This window comes from Archocentrus centrarchus, chromosome 7, assembly GCF_007364275.1.
Source record: "Archocentrus centrarchus isolate MPI-CPG fArcCen1 chromosome 7, fArcCen1, whole genome shotgun sequence".
NCBI classification, from domain to species: Eukaryota; Metazoa; Chordata; class Actinopteri; order Cichliformes; family Cichlidae; genus Archocentrus; species Archocentrus centrarchus.
In genome coordinates this window covers 21,045,716-21,059,957 of record NC_044352.1, presented here as the reverse complement: position 1 = coordinate 21,059,957, position 14,242 = coordinate 21,045,716, and the positions used below count along the sequence as shown (strand labels likewise).

At 42.4% G+C, this 14,242-nt stretch overlaps 2 protein-coding genes across 4 annotated transcripts; both read left to right on the top strand.

Annotated features, from left to right (window-relative positions):
* The first annotated feature begins 1,492 nt into the window (after window positions 1–1,492).
* Window positions 1,493–4,464, top strand: LOC115782972 (protein FAM107B). 2 transcript variants are annotated; one of them, XR_004020184.1, is made up of 6 exons: window positions 1,493–1,703; window positions 3,184–3,211; window positions 3,323–3,419; window positions 3,529–3,673; window positions 3,830–3,987; window positions 4,313–4,464. XR_004020184.1 is itself a non-coding variant. In XM_030733543.1 (5 exons), exons 1-5 carry the CDS (start codon window positions 1,680–1,682, stop codon window positions 3,929–3,931), a joined length of 396 nt encoding a protein of 131 aa, XP_030589403.1. In that variant the 5' UTR covers window positions 1,494–1,679; the 3' UTR covers window positions 3,932–4,464. The 2 variants fall into 2 exon arrangements, 1 of the variants encoding a protein (XP_030589403.1); XM_030733543.1 differs by having other exon boundaries at window positions 1,494–1,703; window positions 3,830–4,464.
* A 1,300-nt stretch (window positions 4,465–5,764) lies between these two features.
* On the top strand, window positions 5,765–14,236 carry inavaa (innate immunity activator a). Of its 2 annotated transcripts, none has more exons than XM_030733653.1 (10): window positions 5,765–5,852; window positions 9,727–9,824; window positions 10,938–11,071; window positions 11,152–11,274; window positions 11,380–11,605; window positions 11,695–11,748; window positions 12,048–12,273; window positions 12,490–12,636; window positions 12,739–13,399; window positions 13,538–14,236. In XM_030733653.1, the coding sequence occupies exons 2-10, from the start codon at window positions 9,761–9,763 to the stop codon at window positions 13,628–13,630; spliced, it is 1,728 nt and encodes a 575-aa protein (XP_030589513.1). In that variant the 5' UTR covers window positions 5,765–5,852; window positions 9,727–9,760; the 3' UTR covers window positions 13,631–14,236. The 2 variants fall into 2 exon arrangements, with proteins under 2 accessions (XP_030589513.1, XP_030589512.1); XM_030733652.1 differs by having other exon boundaries at window positions 12,487–12,636.
* The last annotated feature ends 6 nt before the right edge of the window (window positions 14,237–14,242 follow it).

Genomic DNA, 14,242 nt, shown 5'->3' with positions numbered 1-14,242 from the left:
CACTCGACCTGAACTGTCCCTCTGATGTACTCATTTCTAATCTTGTCCATCCTGGCCACTCTTAATGAAAATCTTAACATCTTCAACTCTGCCACCTCCAGCTCAGCCTCCTCTCCTTTTATTAGTACCACCGTCTCCAAACCATACATCACAGCAGGTCTCACTACCATGTTGTAAACATTCCCTTTCACTCTTGCTGCTATCCGTCTGTCACAAATCACCCCTGACACTCCACCCACTCCACCCTGCCTGCACTCACTTCACCTCTGTTGTGCACCGTCTGCTGCTTTGGATGGCTGACCTCATGGATGGTAAAAGGAAGTTAAAATAATAAAGAGTTACATAAAAGAATTTGAATGTATTTTTCTTTTTTTATTCTTGTATTTTCTTACTTCCTCTCAGTTAATTTTACACTTTTGCTGAAAGAACAATTATAAGTGCTTCCTGTGGAAGTATTTTCTCAGTTATTTTATAGAATAAAATTCTCAGTGTCTTTATGGACTTGCAGAATATGCTATTTCTAAACTTGACACCACAAGTGTTTGATTAAAAATGTATTTAAAAATAACACAAAGTATTTGTAATGGTGCAGTCATCTGCCACGACCGGTTGGGGGGTGAGGGGAGGGAGACAGGACAAAAGACAGCAATTAATAATAACTAATGATTAAATGCAGAATGGCGTATAAACAGAGTGAAAAGAGGTGAGTGAAAAAGAAACACTGCATCATGGGAACCCCCTCAGCGACCTAGGCCTATTGTAGCTTAACTAAGGGATGGCTCAGGGTCACCTGATCCAGCCCTAACTATAAGTTTGATCAAAAAGGAACGTTCTAAGCCTAATCTTAAAAACAGAGAGGGTGTCTGTCACCTGAATCCAAACTGAGAGCTGAAGAGGGGCCTGAAAGCTGAAGGCTCTGCCTCCCATTCTACTCTTAAGTATCCGAGGAACCACAAGTAAGCCAGCAGTCTGAGAGCGAAGTGCTCTATTGGGGTAATACGGTACTGAGGTCTTTAATATAAGATGGGGCCTGATTATTCAAGACCTTGTATGTGAGAAGAAGGGTTTTAAATTCTATTCTGGATTTAACAGGAAGTCAATGAAGAGAAGCCAGTATGGGAGAAATCTGCTCTCTCTTTCATTTGCTCAAAAAAAACAAACAAAAGTGCTCAGATGAATTCACATGTAGTCTTTTAACCTGATTTGATATTTATAGCAGTATATTTACTAATTGTTTTAAAGGTCTAACCAGCAAGCAGTTTTCTATGTATTAATCATCACCACATTATGGTTTCTTTGAACACCTTTGTTGCTGGAGCCTCTATCAGTATTCATGGGCTGGGAAGCAGAGGAGTCAACTGGTAACAGTACCCTGCTAGGCTGGTTTTAAGCTGCATTTGTGTCAGCGGCAATTACCTAATCTAGCATCCTATACCGTGTGGGGGGTTGTGAGGTAATCTAGAATGGCGTAACAAGATTTCACTGTCTACTACCACTAGTGCCTACTGCTAGATGGCACATTGAGTCTGTGGATCTGTCATCAACAACATGCTGGCCTTGGATGCGGCAAAGAAAAAAGACGATCGACAGACGGAGTGAGAACGTGCGATTCTTTTAACAATGGACTAAAACAGGAACGCTGCTGCTGGACAAAAAACAGTGGGCCTCCACCGTCCTCCATGGAGGGGTCAGCTGTAAAAAAAGTGAGTTCTTGCAAGTTGCTTTCTTACATCGCTGCTGCTGTCTGGTGAGTGTCTGATGGCCATCTGTCAAAGGTTTAGCTGACCTTTGGTCAGGTTGCATGTGTGGCTTCAGTAGGTTTACAGTCGAGGTTTATTCTGATTTAAGCATGTAGATATTATGTAACTACTCATATGATTCACACTTTGAAGAAAAATATCAAAACCATGCCTTCTTACAAAATAAAGTAAATTACAGTCTATTGTAGTCTTTATTATTAATGTATGAAACCACCTAAGTCATCACAATTTCTGTCTTTTATAAATTTTTATTTGTATTAAATACAAAATTCATTTTGTATATTTTAGCTTCATGATGGGTATTCAAATGTTTTATTGAATTCTGAATTGCTGAGAGCTGATGGAGCCACATGTTGCATATAAATATGTCCTATAGCATTATTGCAATGTAAACACATTGCTGTTGATCATAGCCAGCATCTGAAACAATTACATAACAAGGTCACCTGGGGGATGGGATAATTTTACATAAGGACAAACAACCTGAAAATACAAGAAAGAAGTATTGAACTTCCTAAGAAAGATATTTCTAGAAGTATTTTCATCTGACAGCAACATTATAATAGTTAATGGACTAAACATGGATCCTTTGACTGATTCAAACACTTAAATCCAGTCTGAGAGATATATTGTTTAGTATCTCAGTGCTGCATAAAAGAGTTACCTAGTGACACTTCAGAGGATTTCTGCTAGCAGGTGAGAGGTTATGAAGTCAGGTGGGCTGATTTTCCTGTAATCCATCTCAGACCTGCAGGTCTTTATTGGAACAATGGTTTCCATCGGGATCAGACACCTGACTGGTTATCTCCCCTGCAGGGGCCCACAAAGGGCCTGAATCTAGAGGCTTATGTGTACAACAGGAACAGTAAAAGGCACATACAGAGCTTGAGGATCATATTTCAGCTGCTGGACTTTTTTATGTCAAAATCTTGGTCTTATTGGTTGGCTAGCCTTTCTCTGAGACAGACCAGTCACAACAGCATCTGCCATCTGCTCCCTGCTCACTGTAATCTGCATTTCCTGGATATCTGGTTTCAGTGGGTGTGGCAGAGGTAATTGATTGTGCTACAAGCACATTTTTCTTACACTGTAAGAGAAATGACTGCATGGTTGCATCATTTTATTTGCCATTAGCAGTAAAACTCTCTGTCGCACCAAAACTACATAAGTACCTCTCTGACAGGCTGGCAGAGCTGTTATGTCACCTTCATTAAACACAGCTCACCTTCTTAAGCAGCACAGCAGGCTCTGTCTTTTTTAGCCTTTATCTAATTATACCCTCTGCCAAATCAAGAGACGAACACAATAAAGATGTTTCGTCAAACCAGGTTGTGTGTACATGTTTGGCTGCAAAATAACTCACTTGTGAAATCACTAACAAAGAGTATCTTCTGTTTTTTTGACTGCATGTGAAATTTCACAGAAACTAGGATATGGACACCTCAAAAAAGGTATTTTAAAGCACAAATGTTGAAGACAGATTAGAATATCTGATTGATAGAAGAATCGTGTAAATGTTAACGATCAGTTTTAAGAATAATTTTGAGTTGTTCCATCTACAGCTGACTGTGGCAGTGAGCAGAGGAAACTCAATGGCTCCTCAGCAGAGACACCGAGTTACCATAACCTGCACCGGGAGTTGCTGCTCAGCCACAAACGGTACATCGAAAACTCTCTTTACACTCTGGTCTTTAATTTGTTGCCCACTGAAAAAGAGCAGGGCAGGAGTTGTGTATTTGTATGTAAAACTGTGGCTCTGACTTTCAAGGGGCCTGCTGCTGGAGGAAAAACCAGAGCTGAAGCGAGTGTTGGAGCAGCGCAGACTGGAGCTGCACAAGGAGGCAGAGATGGCACAACGACAGCCCTCAGACCTGGAGATGGAGCTCCGCAAGAGGCAGCAGAAACTGCAAGAGGTGAGAGGGATGTGAGGCATTTCACAAAATATTAATGGAATACAACAAAGATGTCCTCAGACTTTCTCTTTAACCTTGTGGATACCTTGTTGGGATAAACTGAAGTATCCTTGCACCCACCTCCACCCGCCACCCCTTACCCCCTCCACCCCCAAGTATGAGCAGGAGGAGATAAGGCGTCGAGAGAACCAGCAGAAGATCCCAGAGTTTGTCCGTGTGAAGGACAACCTGAGGCGTACACAGACGTTTGAGCAGTGAGGCCCCGAGGGTCCCCATCAGCCCCTGCCGGATCTCACCATAGCGGCCCTAAATCTGTATGTTCACATTCTGCTGGGCTGCATCCCAGAGACACCGTCTTGCTTTACATTTCTTCACATTATACTTTGAGTTATCAGATTTTGCAGTAAGGAATCACTCATACCAGGCTAACACATAATCTAGAAAAACATTCTTAAAAGTCGATCATAGTTCTGTTTCTGATGAGGAAGTCGAAAAACTTGCTTTTTTAAATTCAGAATTATGTGGATTAATATTGGTTAAGAGAAAGCTACCACTGAGTTCTGAGTCTGGATATTTTTTAATGTTTTTTTATGCTAATTAACTACTTTTTTAAAAATTTGTTTCCCATGCTTCTTCTAGTATCAAATGAGCATGAGACATCAGTTAAGCCTGATTCTGCCCTTTATAAAGACCACTGTGCAACTGTGAAGAGGAACATTTTCAACAGAGCTGTTTTGTATGAATAAAAATCCCCCAGCAATCCAAAATATACATGTTTGTTTCTGCCATGACTTTGGACTTTTTTTTTTTAGTGTGTCTGTGTGCTGTGGAAATGAAGGGTTTATGGTTTGCAGTGATGTGTTGTTGTGCTGAACGCCATTCAAAGCACTGGGGACTGATTTGCATGCCGCTCCACTCCCGGAGGGCTCTCACGGTTCTTTCACATGGATATGGGACTTGGCTTAATTAGGTGATCTTTTCATTCCATCACGGCATGAGAGGAGAAACCATAGGCCATCTGGAGAAGGCTTTTCATGATCTATAGACTAGAGATACCCAAGGGTCACTGAAGCAACTGGCTGGGGGCATATAGAAGTAGCCAGTTTGCTGTTTGAGAATTAGATTTAAGTAATTTCATCAATTATGTCAAAGAAAAAAGAAACCTGCAAGTGCAAATTGAAATAAAAGAATAACTTTAAATGTGCAATAATCCATAAGTATTGTACCCAAATTAAAGTACTCATAAAGTTAAGTGTGTTATAATATTATTGTGTAATTGTATGCCCATAGATAGGTTAAAGATAGTTAAACATTAGTTGCTTAACTATAGATCTCAATTTAATGATCTCAAATGAAACGAAGAGTAACGGTACAACATTGCCCTCTAAGACGTGACCTACCCGAGCAAAGTAATAACAAAGCGACCAGAATCAAAAATAATAACAACAATAATTAATATAAACAAATTACATGGAAAATAACCCCAAAGCCTACGTCTATTCACCACATGGCCAAATATAGCCTCGTGTAAATTAAACAGCAATCAAAAATATATTTTTCTGTGCAGGACGATTATGTTCTAATGTGTTCTTGGATTGCTGATAATAGATGAATGGGTGATTGGCTCACGCTGCACAGTTTTTCATCAGCATGGCGGAGGAAAGAGGAGAACGTAGTTTGCTCAGCCAGCACTTACCAGCCAGCTGTCCCACTTTCTTTCCCTTTTTTTTAACCAAACTTTGTCTCTGCCTCCTGCCTTTCGCCTTTTGTGCCTTTTCTCAAATTAACCCCCTCCCTCTCGATGAGTCGTGTGCTCTGTCAATACGCAAAGCGTGTCTGGAAACTCGGCGGCGTCGGACCAAACCAATACAAGAAAGGAGGGGAGGAAGAGAAACAGAAAAAAAAAATCAACTCTCTCCCGGTTAAGCCTAAATTACTCTGCTATACAAAAACCAATATGTTGTTACTTAAATATAAGTTAATATAATGGGAACAAATATTTTTAAATAATACTTGAGCAAAAATCAAAAACGCTCACCCCTCCCCAGCTTGATCGAGAAAGTGGACTCGTCTGAAACAGATGTCTCAAGCGCTTCTCTCACATCTGACCAGAGAAAGTTTAAACTCTCCCCTCATCGGGAAAGATGCTGATGTAAAGGAACAGACCGCAAGCTAAAACGTAAGTACGGACTGTTTTCTGTGCGTTAGCACACACGCAAAAAGTCATTAAAAGAAGTGACAGTGTTGGTATAAACAGCAAAAAGGTAGGCAAAATAGGATGTTTTCATACTCTGTTAGATTGTAGAGAACCCTTACTGAGCAGTTAGCTAAGCTGGATGAGCTATTTGTGCAGTATATAATGCTTAAAAACGGAAATAACTTAAGTTCAGAGAAATAACCTCAATTTCACACGTTATTATGACGCGCTTAAAGATTCGCATTTTCTACTCCTTTAATCCACCTCAGTTCAGATGGAAATCTTTTACTTTTCATTTCCATCCATCCATCCATTCTCTTCCGCATTTATTTTTTATATAAAAGCGAGGTGAGCTAAATTATGATTGTAATGCACTGTATGTGTTGATATGAGTACATTAGTGAGCACCTATAAAATGCTTATTAAATGTATGCATCAGTAGCAACAACCCAATAATATAATGTGGGCGGGCCATCATACACAGTGAGTACACTTACTTACAGTACTTAAAAATGTGTAAATCCATGACTTTTACCTGTAATGGATTACTGGGATGCCGGGTTTTTACTTGAGTAAAGCACTGACTGCTACAGTTGATCTGTCTGTTAACAAACTATAGAAAAAGAAGTCAGAATTACAACCATCAGACTCGGGAATATAATAACTGGGCTGTTGAATGCATGTGAACAGGTTGCTTTCACAGAAAAACCAACCTTGCAGGACTAATGTGAGGCAGAAGGCGGCTGGTGCCAGTTGTTGTCTTGTCCACAGCAGCAGAATAAACACCAACAGACATGAAGTGTCACTGTGGTGCTGAGAGCAACACCTTTGTGTCGTTATGTCCCTCCCAGAATCCTCCACTTCTTTTGTGAGTGGTGGGCACTTGAGGGTGAAAAGCTGTAACCACATCCTGGCAATGGCCTAAGATGACCATCAGTGGCCATTCAGAGGCTTCAGAAATGATGACTCAGAGGGACAAGGTGTCATGATCCCCAGCCAGCCCTTCAGTCTCTGGAGAACAATGGATCATCTCTTCTGGCCCTCTGTATTTACACTGTCACTGGGCTGTGACAGAGCTGGTGTGTCTGGTCAGCATATGTTCTCCAGTGACTGAAAGCAGATCAGCATGGTGCTTATTACCCCTGCATTGTCTTTGTTGGAAAACTAAAACCCCTGCACTGCTTAAAAGTGTTGATCTAAATGGAACTTGCTTGAGGAAAGATGCTGACAGTGTCTGAGTCTTTGATACCATTGCTTTTGAAGCTCATGTTATCGCAGCCTCCTATCTGCATTTTGCTGCTCTTTCCAAACTCAGCACTGCTCCTTAAGGCAAAGATCTCACTCCAGTGACATGCTTTGTAATACAATACTTCTCCTGTAACTCCCTCTCACTGATGCACTTTTCTTCCAGCAGCATATATTGTCTACAGAGCGGATCCATTTTGCTGAATGGATTTTGGCTTTTCATCAGACTCTGAAAAAAAAGGCATGCTGTAAAGTCGTTTGGTTTCTTCCATAGTATCAGCATTCAGAAGAGAATCTTAATTACAGGGTTTGAACAGGCCTCGGTCTGGTTTCAGGCAACCCTCACGGTCCCCGTTGGTAATTCCAGGGCTGACCACAGTGGTAATGAGCACGGCGGTGGTGGCCGCAATCCAGGAGTACACAGCTCCAGAGGCTCATGGGAAAGGGTGGTGGGGGAAGTCTGGGAGACAGTAAATCCGCATTGTGATCTCTTGCCATAAACATCAACTTCCGTAGATGCTACACGGTCACGGTCCAGTAATGAGTGAGCATGGCTGGGACAGTCAGCTCCTATCCCTGATGTGTTTCTAGGCAATCATCATAAGCAGTGATCACAGGCTTACCTAAATTAAGATGTTTTGACTACATGAAATCAGGTCTTCCGGTTGGAGACTGTGCTATCAGCAGCTTCACTTCAGGAAATAGACTGCTATTCCTGTCATACTCAGTCATGAAAAGTTGTTTTTTTGGCTCTCCATTACAGCATAATGTCAACACTCCCACGGCTCCAAAGCTATGACAAATGGCATCAGCATTTTGGCAATAAGCTGCAACTTCAAGTGAGAGTTTTTCCCAAACTCATTCACACACCCACCAACTCACCCACCCACTTACTTACTTACTCACTCACTCACTCAGCCTAGACCTCCAACCACAGACTCTTGTGAAAGTCTTCAGACAGTTATGGGGTGTGAGTGGGTAAACCCCACATTACCCTGCCTGTCTCCTATTACCAGGCTGGATTCCTGTTCCTGACGTATTTAGCTTTAGAGTGCCGTGGCATGGAGCCATGTGTCTGAGAGTGCAACATTGCACCCTAAAAACTCAGCACTGTTTCCTTCTCCCACTCTCTCTCTGCAGCCTCACCTCAGCATTGACCCAGCAATGCCGCTCCAGCTGCAGTTGTCAGCAGATATTGCGCCTGCAGCAGATTATTTAGGCCGGTTGTGGGATACAGGCCCTTTGTTGCAGTGTTGTTTTACTAACTCGAGCTGCCTAGCTGTATCCCATTGTACCACTGGCTGCTCATAGCTGTGTCAGTTCGCATGAGTTGCTGTTTTGAATGGGGCAAACCTATAGGATACACAATAATATCCTGTTAGAGAAGGTTCTCATTCGCACAGGCTCTGTGCCTTCCTTGTCTCTACAGGAAAAGGCCCGATACAATCACCAAACACAGGAGCTAAGGATTATACACAGAAGCCATTCTGTTATGTGGTGTCTATTTTCATGACATTTTGCCTCCCCTTTTATTCCTGACCAGTGACACATTATTCACTTTTCAGATGAGCTTTCTTTCCGTGATAATACAAAAAAGGCTGCTCCGAGAGGTTTATTAATCTGTGGCATTGATGCAAGGCAAGCAAATTACATCCTTTAATCGCATTAGATCCCATAATGTTGCCTCTTGTGATCTGTTAGCCTTTTTAGCAGAAGTCTAAGACATGTGAGATCCAAAATAGATTAAATGACCTACAAAATTGAGAAAATAAAGGCAGCATTCTTTGTCTTAGTCACCCTAAGGTAATTTCAAGAAAACAGCTACAAACAGACTCTTGGTCCGATTTTAAATGCCTCAGTTTGTTTCTAACTGGTATTCCCAATTTGTTGTTTTCACGTCTTTCTCTCCTTGCTGTTGTTTCACTCCGCAGCTCGTTTTAGTTTATTATCAGTCACATGTTTGTTGGAGAGCAACAATGGTGCAGAGCAAGTCATAAACAAGAATTGTGTCAGTCAGTTTTTGTGCTCAGCATTGCGCAGGAGTCATCAGGCACCTTGTGATCTGGTGCTGCGCGGACAAGCCCAGCATTGAGACATTCTTCCACTTCAAAGCTCCCAGGGGGTTTTCTGGACACTGGTTGAATGGGAGCTGAAGGAGGGGTGCATGGGGGGGAACAGGTGCAGCCCATGAGTGGGGCAATTCCTGCTGCCATCTGCTTTCTTTTTCGGGGTCCGGGTTCTTTAAACGCCCTCTGACACGCCTCATGGCGACACGCTCCCCTAGCCAGCCGCAGCATGCCCCGTCACCATGGCACCGTGATTCTGATTAACCCCTGCACATGTGCCGAGTCAACCGCGGGGGTCTGCCTCTTTTGTGATTGAGCATGGGAGGGAGAAAGAGGTGGAGGAGGGGGACAGAGATGGAGAGCTGCATGCATAAGTGTGTAAAAAGGACACTTGCCAGTCTTTCACTTTTGTTAAGTAGAGCATCAGAGACAGACTGCATGAATCCATGTGAGGGGGGGAAACAATCAGAGAATAAACTTTTCCTTTTCTTACCAGTAAACAATCTCATTTTAGTAATCTGAATAAACTTTGCTGTTTGCAACAGGTACTCATAGAAAACTCAAGAGCAGAAAGACAAGATGACGGCCATCGAGAGTAAAGAGGAGATCAGCGACACAGACAGTGGGATTATCCTGCACTCTGGTAAGGACAACACTGAAGAAATGTCTAATCAATGATCTGATTTCTGCATCCTTCATTTGTAGATTGGTGCTGCATAATCACTATCAAAACATAGTTATGCTGCTACCTACAGCTCAATCTATAATGGAATTTGAGACTGATACCTGATAGTAATATCTAAACACATTTATTAGACCACCACTAGGTGTAAGGTTTATGCCACAGCTGCCCTAAATAAACAGTATTGGTAAAAACCAAAATCATTTTTTTATGTTTCTGTTATGGTTAATCCACCAGCATGTGCAAGCTCTTTAATCAAAACTATATTTTTTATGCTAAAATATAATTATTGTTGTTATCCATGAATTTTCATATTTACTGTTTTACAAAAAAAGCAGAAAATTTAGTAAAGCACATTATTATTATTTTTGATTAAGATGCCAAATGACAGTTGTTTACTGGCATTCCTGAACAGAAAAATTAGTTTTAATGGTTGAAAGTTATGCTTCTGACTTCTGGGAAGCACTGCGTCTACTATTAACTCATTACCAGCTCACTTAAGAATATTACAGTTTTAATATATTGACAATTTATGAAGAAAACGCTGATCATTTTGAGTCATCCTAGGGCACTGTGTAGGTGCTGTATGACTATTGCTGTTTCTCTAGCTGTGTGTTTGTCATGAAACTAAGTGGAGAGGTGGAGCGTGGGCTAAAATCAAAACTAAAATCAAACAAAAAACTACAATAAAGAGCATTAGCCTTTTTGTGGAGAAAGTGCTCTGTGACTACCCCTGTGCTTAACTATCTTATTGAATACAAAGTCACAACGTAACCCCCATAAAAACATCCAGTCATAGCAGACCCAGTTTTAGCCCACATGACAGCACATGATGCAGACAGGAAAGCACAATACAATTTCAATATTGTGACCTGGTTATACAGGATATGAGAATAAGTTGTGCAGCAGAGCATACAGCACCAGCTGAACTGATAAGAACACATTATATACACTATAATAGAAATAAAATGAAGAAGGCTATTTATAGGAGAAAATATAAACAGCATATTTATTTTAATGTCAGGCTCAGATGCCGATGGGTAAAGCGTGATTTTGTGTGTGTGTTCTCTACAGGTCCTGACAGCCCCACATCCCCAGTGAAGGACCTCACCACCCACACCAGAGCCCTGAAGCTAAAGCACCAGTCTCTGGAGGAGCGCCTGGAGATCTGCCTGCTGGAGCTCCGAAAACTCTGCATCAGGGAGGCAGTAAGTGACTCCTAGATTGAAGATTGCTTCTTTGTGGTCATATTTTTGTCATTAACACTACTTTTGTTTTGTCCTCACAGGAGCTGACAGGCGTAATGCCCTCAGACTATCCAATGATGCCAGATGAGAAGCCACCCCGGGTTCGGAGGAGGATTGGAGCTTCATTCAAGCTGGATGAAGGCCTGATCCATCTAGATAAACAGGTACAGACCCCCATCAGTGTTAAGTGTTAGTGGACAAAGTGATTGGGCAGAGGAAACTACGGTTCATCAGCTGTAACTAAAGGTCAGAATTGTCCTTTATTGTAGGATTCAGAGTTGCAAGCACTAGAAACTGACTTGGCTCTTCAGCGGCAGATTTATGAGGCAGCCCGCAAGCTGTCCCTCGAGGAGAACCTCAGTAAACCACAGAAGAAGAGCCGGCTGCAGCAGTGCAAGAGGGAAGAGAAGAAAGTGAAGGAACTGCAGGAGGCCGTGTTCCAGCACAGAATCAAGAGTGAGTGCAACTCACCAAGCGTCACCAGCCAGAACAAAGGTGAGTGACTCTGCTGCTCCCTTCAGGCCAAGCTGTGCAACATGCAGTGGATTTAATGGAAATCTAAAATGTTTGACTTCTGTACGCAGATCTGTGCATGTCTGACGACAGCTCCCTCTCTGATGTGGTGGCTCTGGATGATGGTGAGTGGGGAGCACATTTCTATCTGTGTAATTTTAAAGGCTATCATAACAATGATTTAAATATGCAGCAGAAGGAAAGATAGATTTGATAGAGAACAGTGGCACATTCAAGACACAGTTAACATCCATATTATTTTACATGTGCTGTTCTGAATTTAATTGTGAGTCATGTGTTTTTAAAGCGTAAAACTCACTATAAATGTATGGTTTACATTTTAAAAAAAAAAGAGTGAATACTCTACTGACTTGTTTTCATTTGGAAAATCATTTTATTTAATGTTCTCTTTGATCTTCTATAGATGTGGACACATCCAGCCCCCTCTCACCCCCAGTGTTGGATGCTTCATATTCAGACCCCCTCCAGCTGTCAGCCCAGACCGTGCAGCTTTCCAGCCAGTCCTCAAACCAGCTCAGCGTGGAGCACGAGTCCTCTCCCATCCAGAACTCTCCTTGGAAAGAGTCCAGTCTGGACCAGCCTTACCAAAAGGCCACCAAACCTCAGTCTGCCTGTAGCAGCAGGTCCAGGTGAGAGACTGAATAATCCTAACAACCTATGAAAGACATTATTATGCTTCAGGCTGGATTGTACTTTATTTTACAGTTTAACAGATAAACTCCCAAATTCAGTTGTAATGCCAGACTTCTTCTGCTGGCTCATCTTTTATCTGGATTAGCACACGGTTAAGCTTCCTCTTTCTGGATGCATGGAATATCTCATGTGTTTGTTCCTGTGCGTAGTAGCCCGGCAGCAGCCCAGGTGTCTGCAGAGAGCAGCAGGATTCCTCTCACTCAGTTTGTCAAGAACTCTGCCCTGCGTCAGAGCAGCTCCACCAGCGCGCCCTCCACCCCAGAGCTATTCATACGCCGACAGTACTCCCAGTCCTTTAGGTACACAGAGAAGTCATCTCAGAGTCAATTGTATTATTTGAGGGATTAAAGACAATAAAATATGTGTTAATACTCAAAATTTTACGTGATATGTTTTCTCAGACTTCCGAAAAAAAAGCTATCCGACACGGAGCGCTTCAGTTCAGAGAACAGTCGAGGTCGAGCCAGGTGGCCCCAGCGACGCTGCGTGGCTGACTTCATGGTGCGTTCTCCAGAGTACTCTCCCCTGCGTCCCTACCAGTCCAGCTCCGAGGACAGCAGCTCGGAGCATTCTTCATCCTCCTGTATCAGCTCTCCTAGCAGGGACAGGCCAACGGAGGTCCCTAAACTCTGCCCGCCACCTTATGGATTCCACTTTGGAGCGCAGAAGAAAGGACCCTCCCAATTCCCCAGCACACACAAAAACACGACCCCCAGCTATGTTAAAGCTGCAGCAGAGGATGGCCCCCTCTCCCCGCAAGATCTGGACATGGGGAAGCGCTTCGTGTCTCCTGTGGCGCGCAGCACTCAGCAAAGACAGTGGCAGGAAGGAACAACTTCACCGAGGAGCATCTTAAAGCTGCCTCCGCCTTACACCAGGCTCGTGCGGACGCCCTCGCTGAAAGAGTACCCAAACCACGCCGTGAGGCTGATGCCCCGGGAGGTCGTGTCAGAGGAGCTGAAATCCTGGCATCAAAGGAACAAGCTGCAGAAGCTACGGCCAAGCTGCGGAGAACAGCAGAGCATTACAAGCCCCACTTCACCTCTGCCTCCTTTTACACAGGTTGGTACTGAACACAGACGAGCAAATTTTGGTCAGTTTTACTTGAAAACTTTTTTTTTTTTTTTTTTTTACATTTTTTTAATGGCTACTGTTTCCATAATGCAAAAGTGAATGCTGACTTCATGACATTTTTCACAGGGTTTGGGTAATGTGATTCTCCAGAGAGCTGCAGACGGGACTCCGCTCCAGTGGTTTGTAGCTGAGGATGCTGAAATTGTGAGCCAGGTGTAGCTGACACCCCGAGCTCCCTGCAGTATGATGAATTACATCTTTTATTTATTGAGTCTTTGGACTGTCTGTGAGATTGTTTGTTGACAAAATGCAGAAAACATGGACCTATTGGTATCAGTAATTAATTTAATGTAAGGTGATATGCCAGTTTTATTTATTTTTATCTGTTTGGTAATAGATTTGAGGTGAATTGAGTCTGATACAGTTTCATAGCTATTTCAAATGGACCACAAACCTGCTGTTATTTGAAGACTTCCTTTGTGGCTGGAACACATTTTGCACATACAGTTCACCCGCAGTAGTTTTAAAATAGGTTTCCTCATTCCTAATATAATTTTTTTGACTTATATTCTATATTTATTATTTAAAAAGCCTTCTTTGCCACATAGACTTATTACTAAAACTATGATACACCAGCTCTGAGCACGCACAGCAATGAGTTTTTAAAGGTATATGTATAGATATACATAGCGAAATCTGTCTTGTAATGACATGAAGTGAGCTGAATCTTAACATTTGAATCTTGCTATTAACTCCTATTAATCACTGATGCCTTTAATGGCAGTTTGGTGAAAGTTTTCACTCCAGTATGGGGTTTTCTTACTAACTGAG

Excerpts from the sequence above, each read along its gene's own strand:
- LOC115782972 (XM_030733543.1), top strand. The coding sequence starts at position 1,680 with ATGGAGGGGTCAGCTGTAAAAAAA. Across the intron at positions 3,212-3,322 it reads ATATGGACACCTCAAAAAAG|CTGACTGTGGCAGTGAGCAG; the intron begins GTATTTTAAAGC and ends TTCCATCTACAG. Across the intron at positions 3,674-3,829 it reads GGCAGCAGAAACTGCAAGAG|TATGAGCAGGAGGAGATAAG; the intron begins GTGAGAGGGATG and ends TCCACCCCCAAG.
- inavaa (XM_030733652.1), top strand. The coding sequence starts at position 9,761 with ATGACGGCCATCGAGAGTAAAGAGGAGATCAGCGACACAGACAGTGGG. Across the intron at positions 11,749-12,047 it reads TGTGGTGGCTCTGGATGATG|ATGTGGACACATCCAGCCCC; the intron begins GTGAGTGGGGAG and ends GATCTTCTATAG. Across the intron at positions 12,274-12,486 it reads GCCTGTAGCAGCAGGTCCAG|TAGCCCGGCAGCAGCCCAGG; the intron begins GTGAGAGACTGA and ends TCCTGTGCGTAG.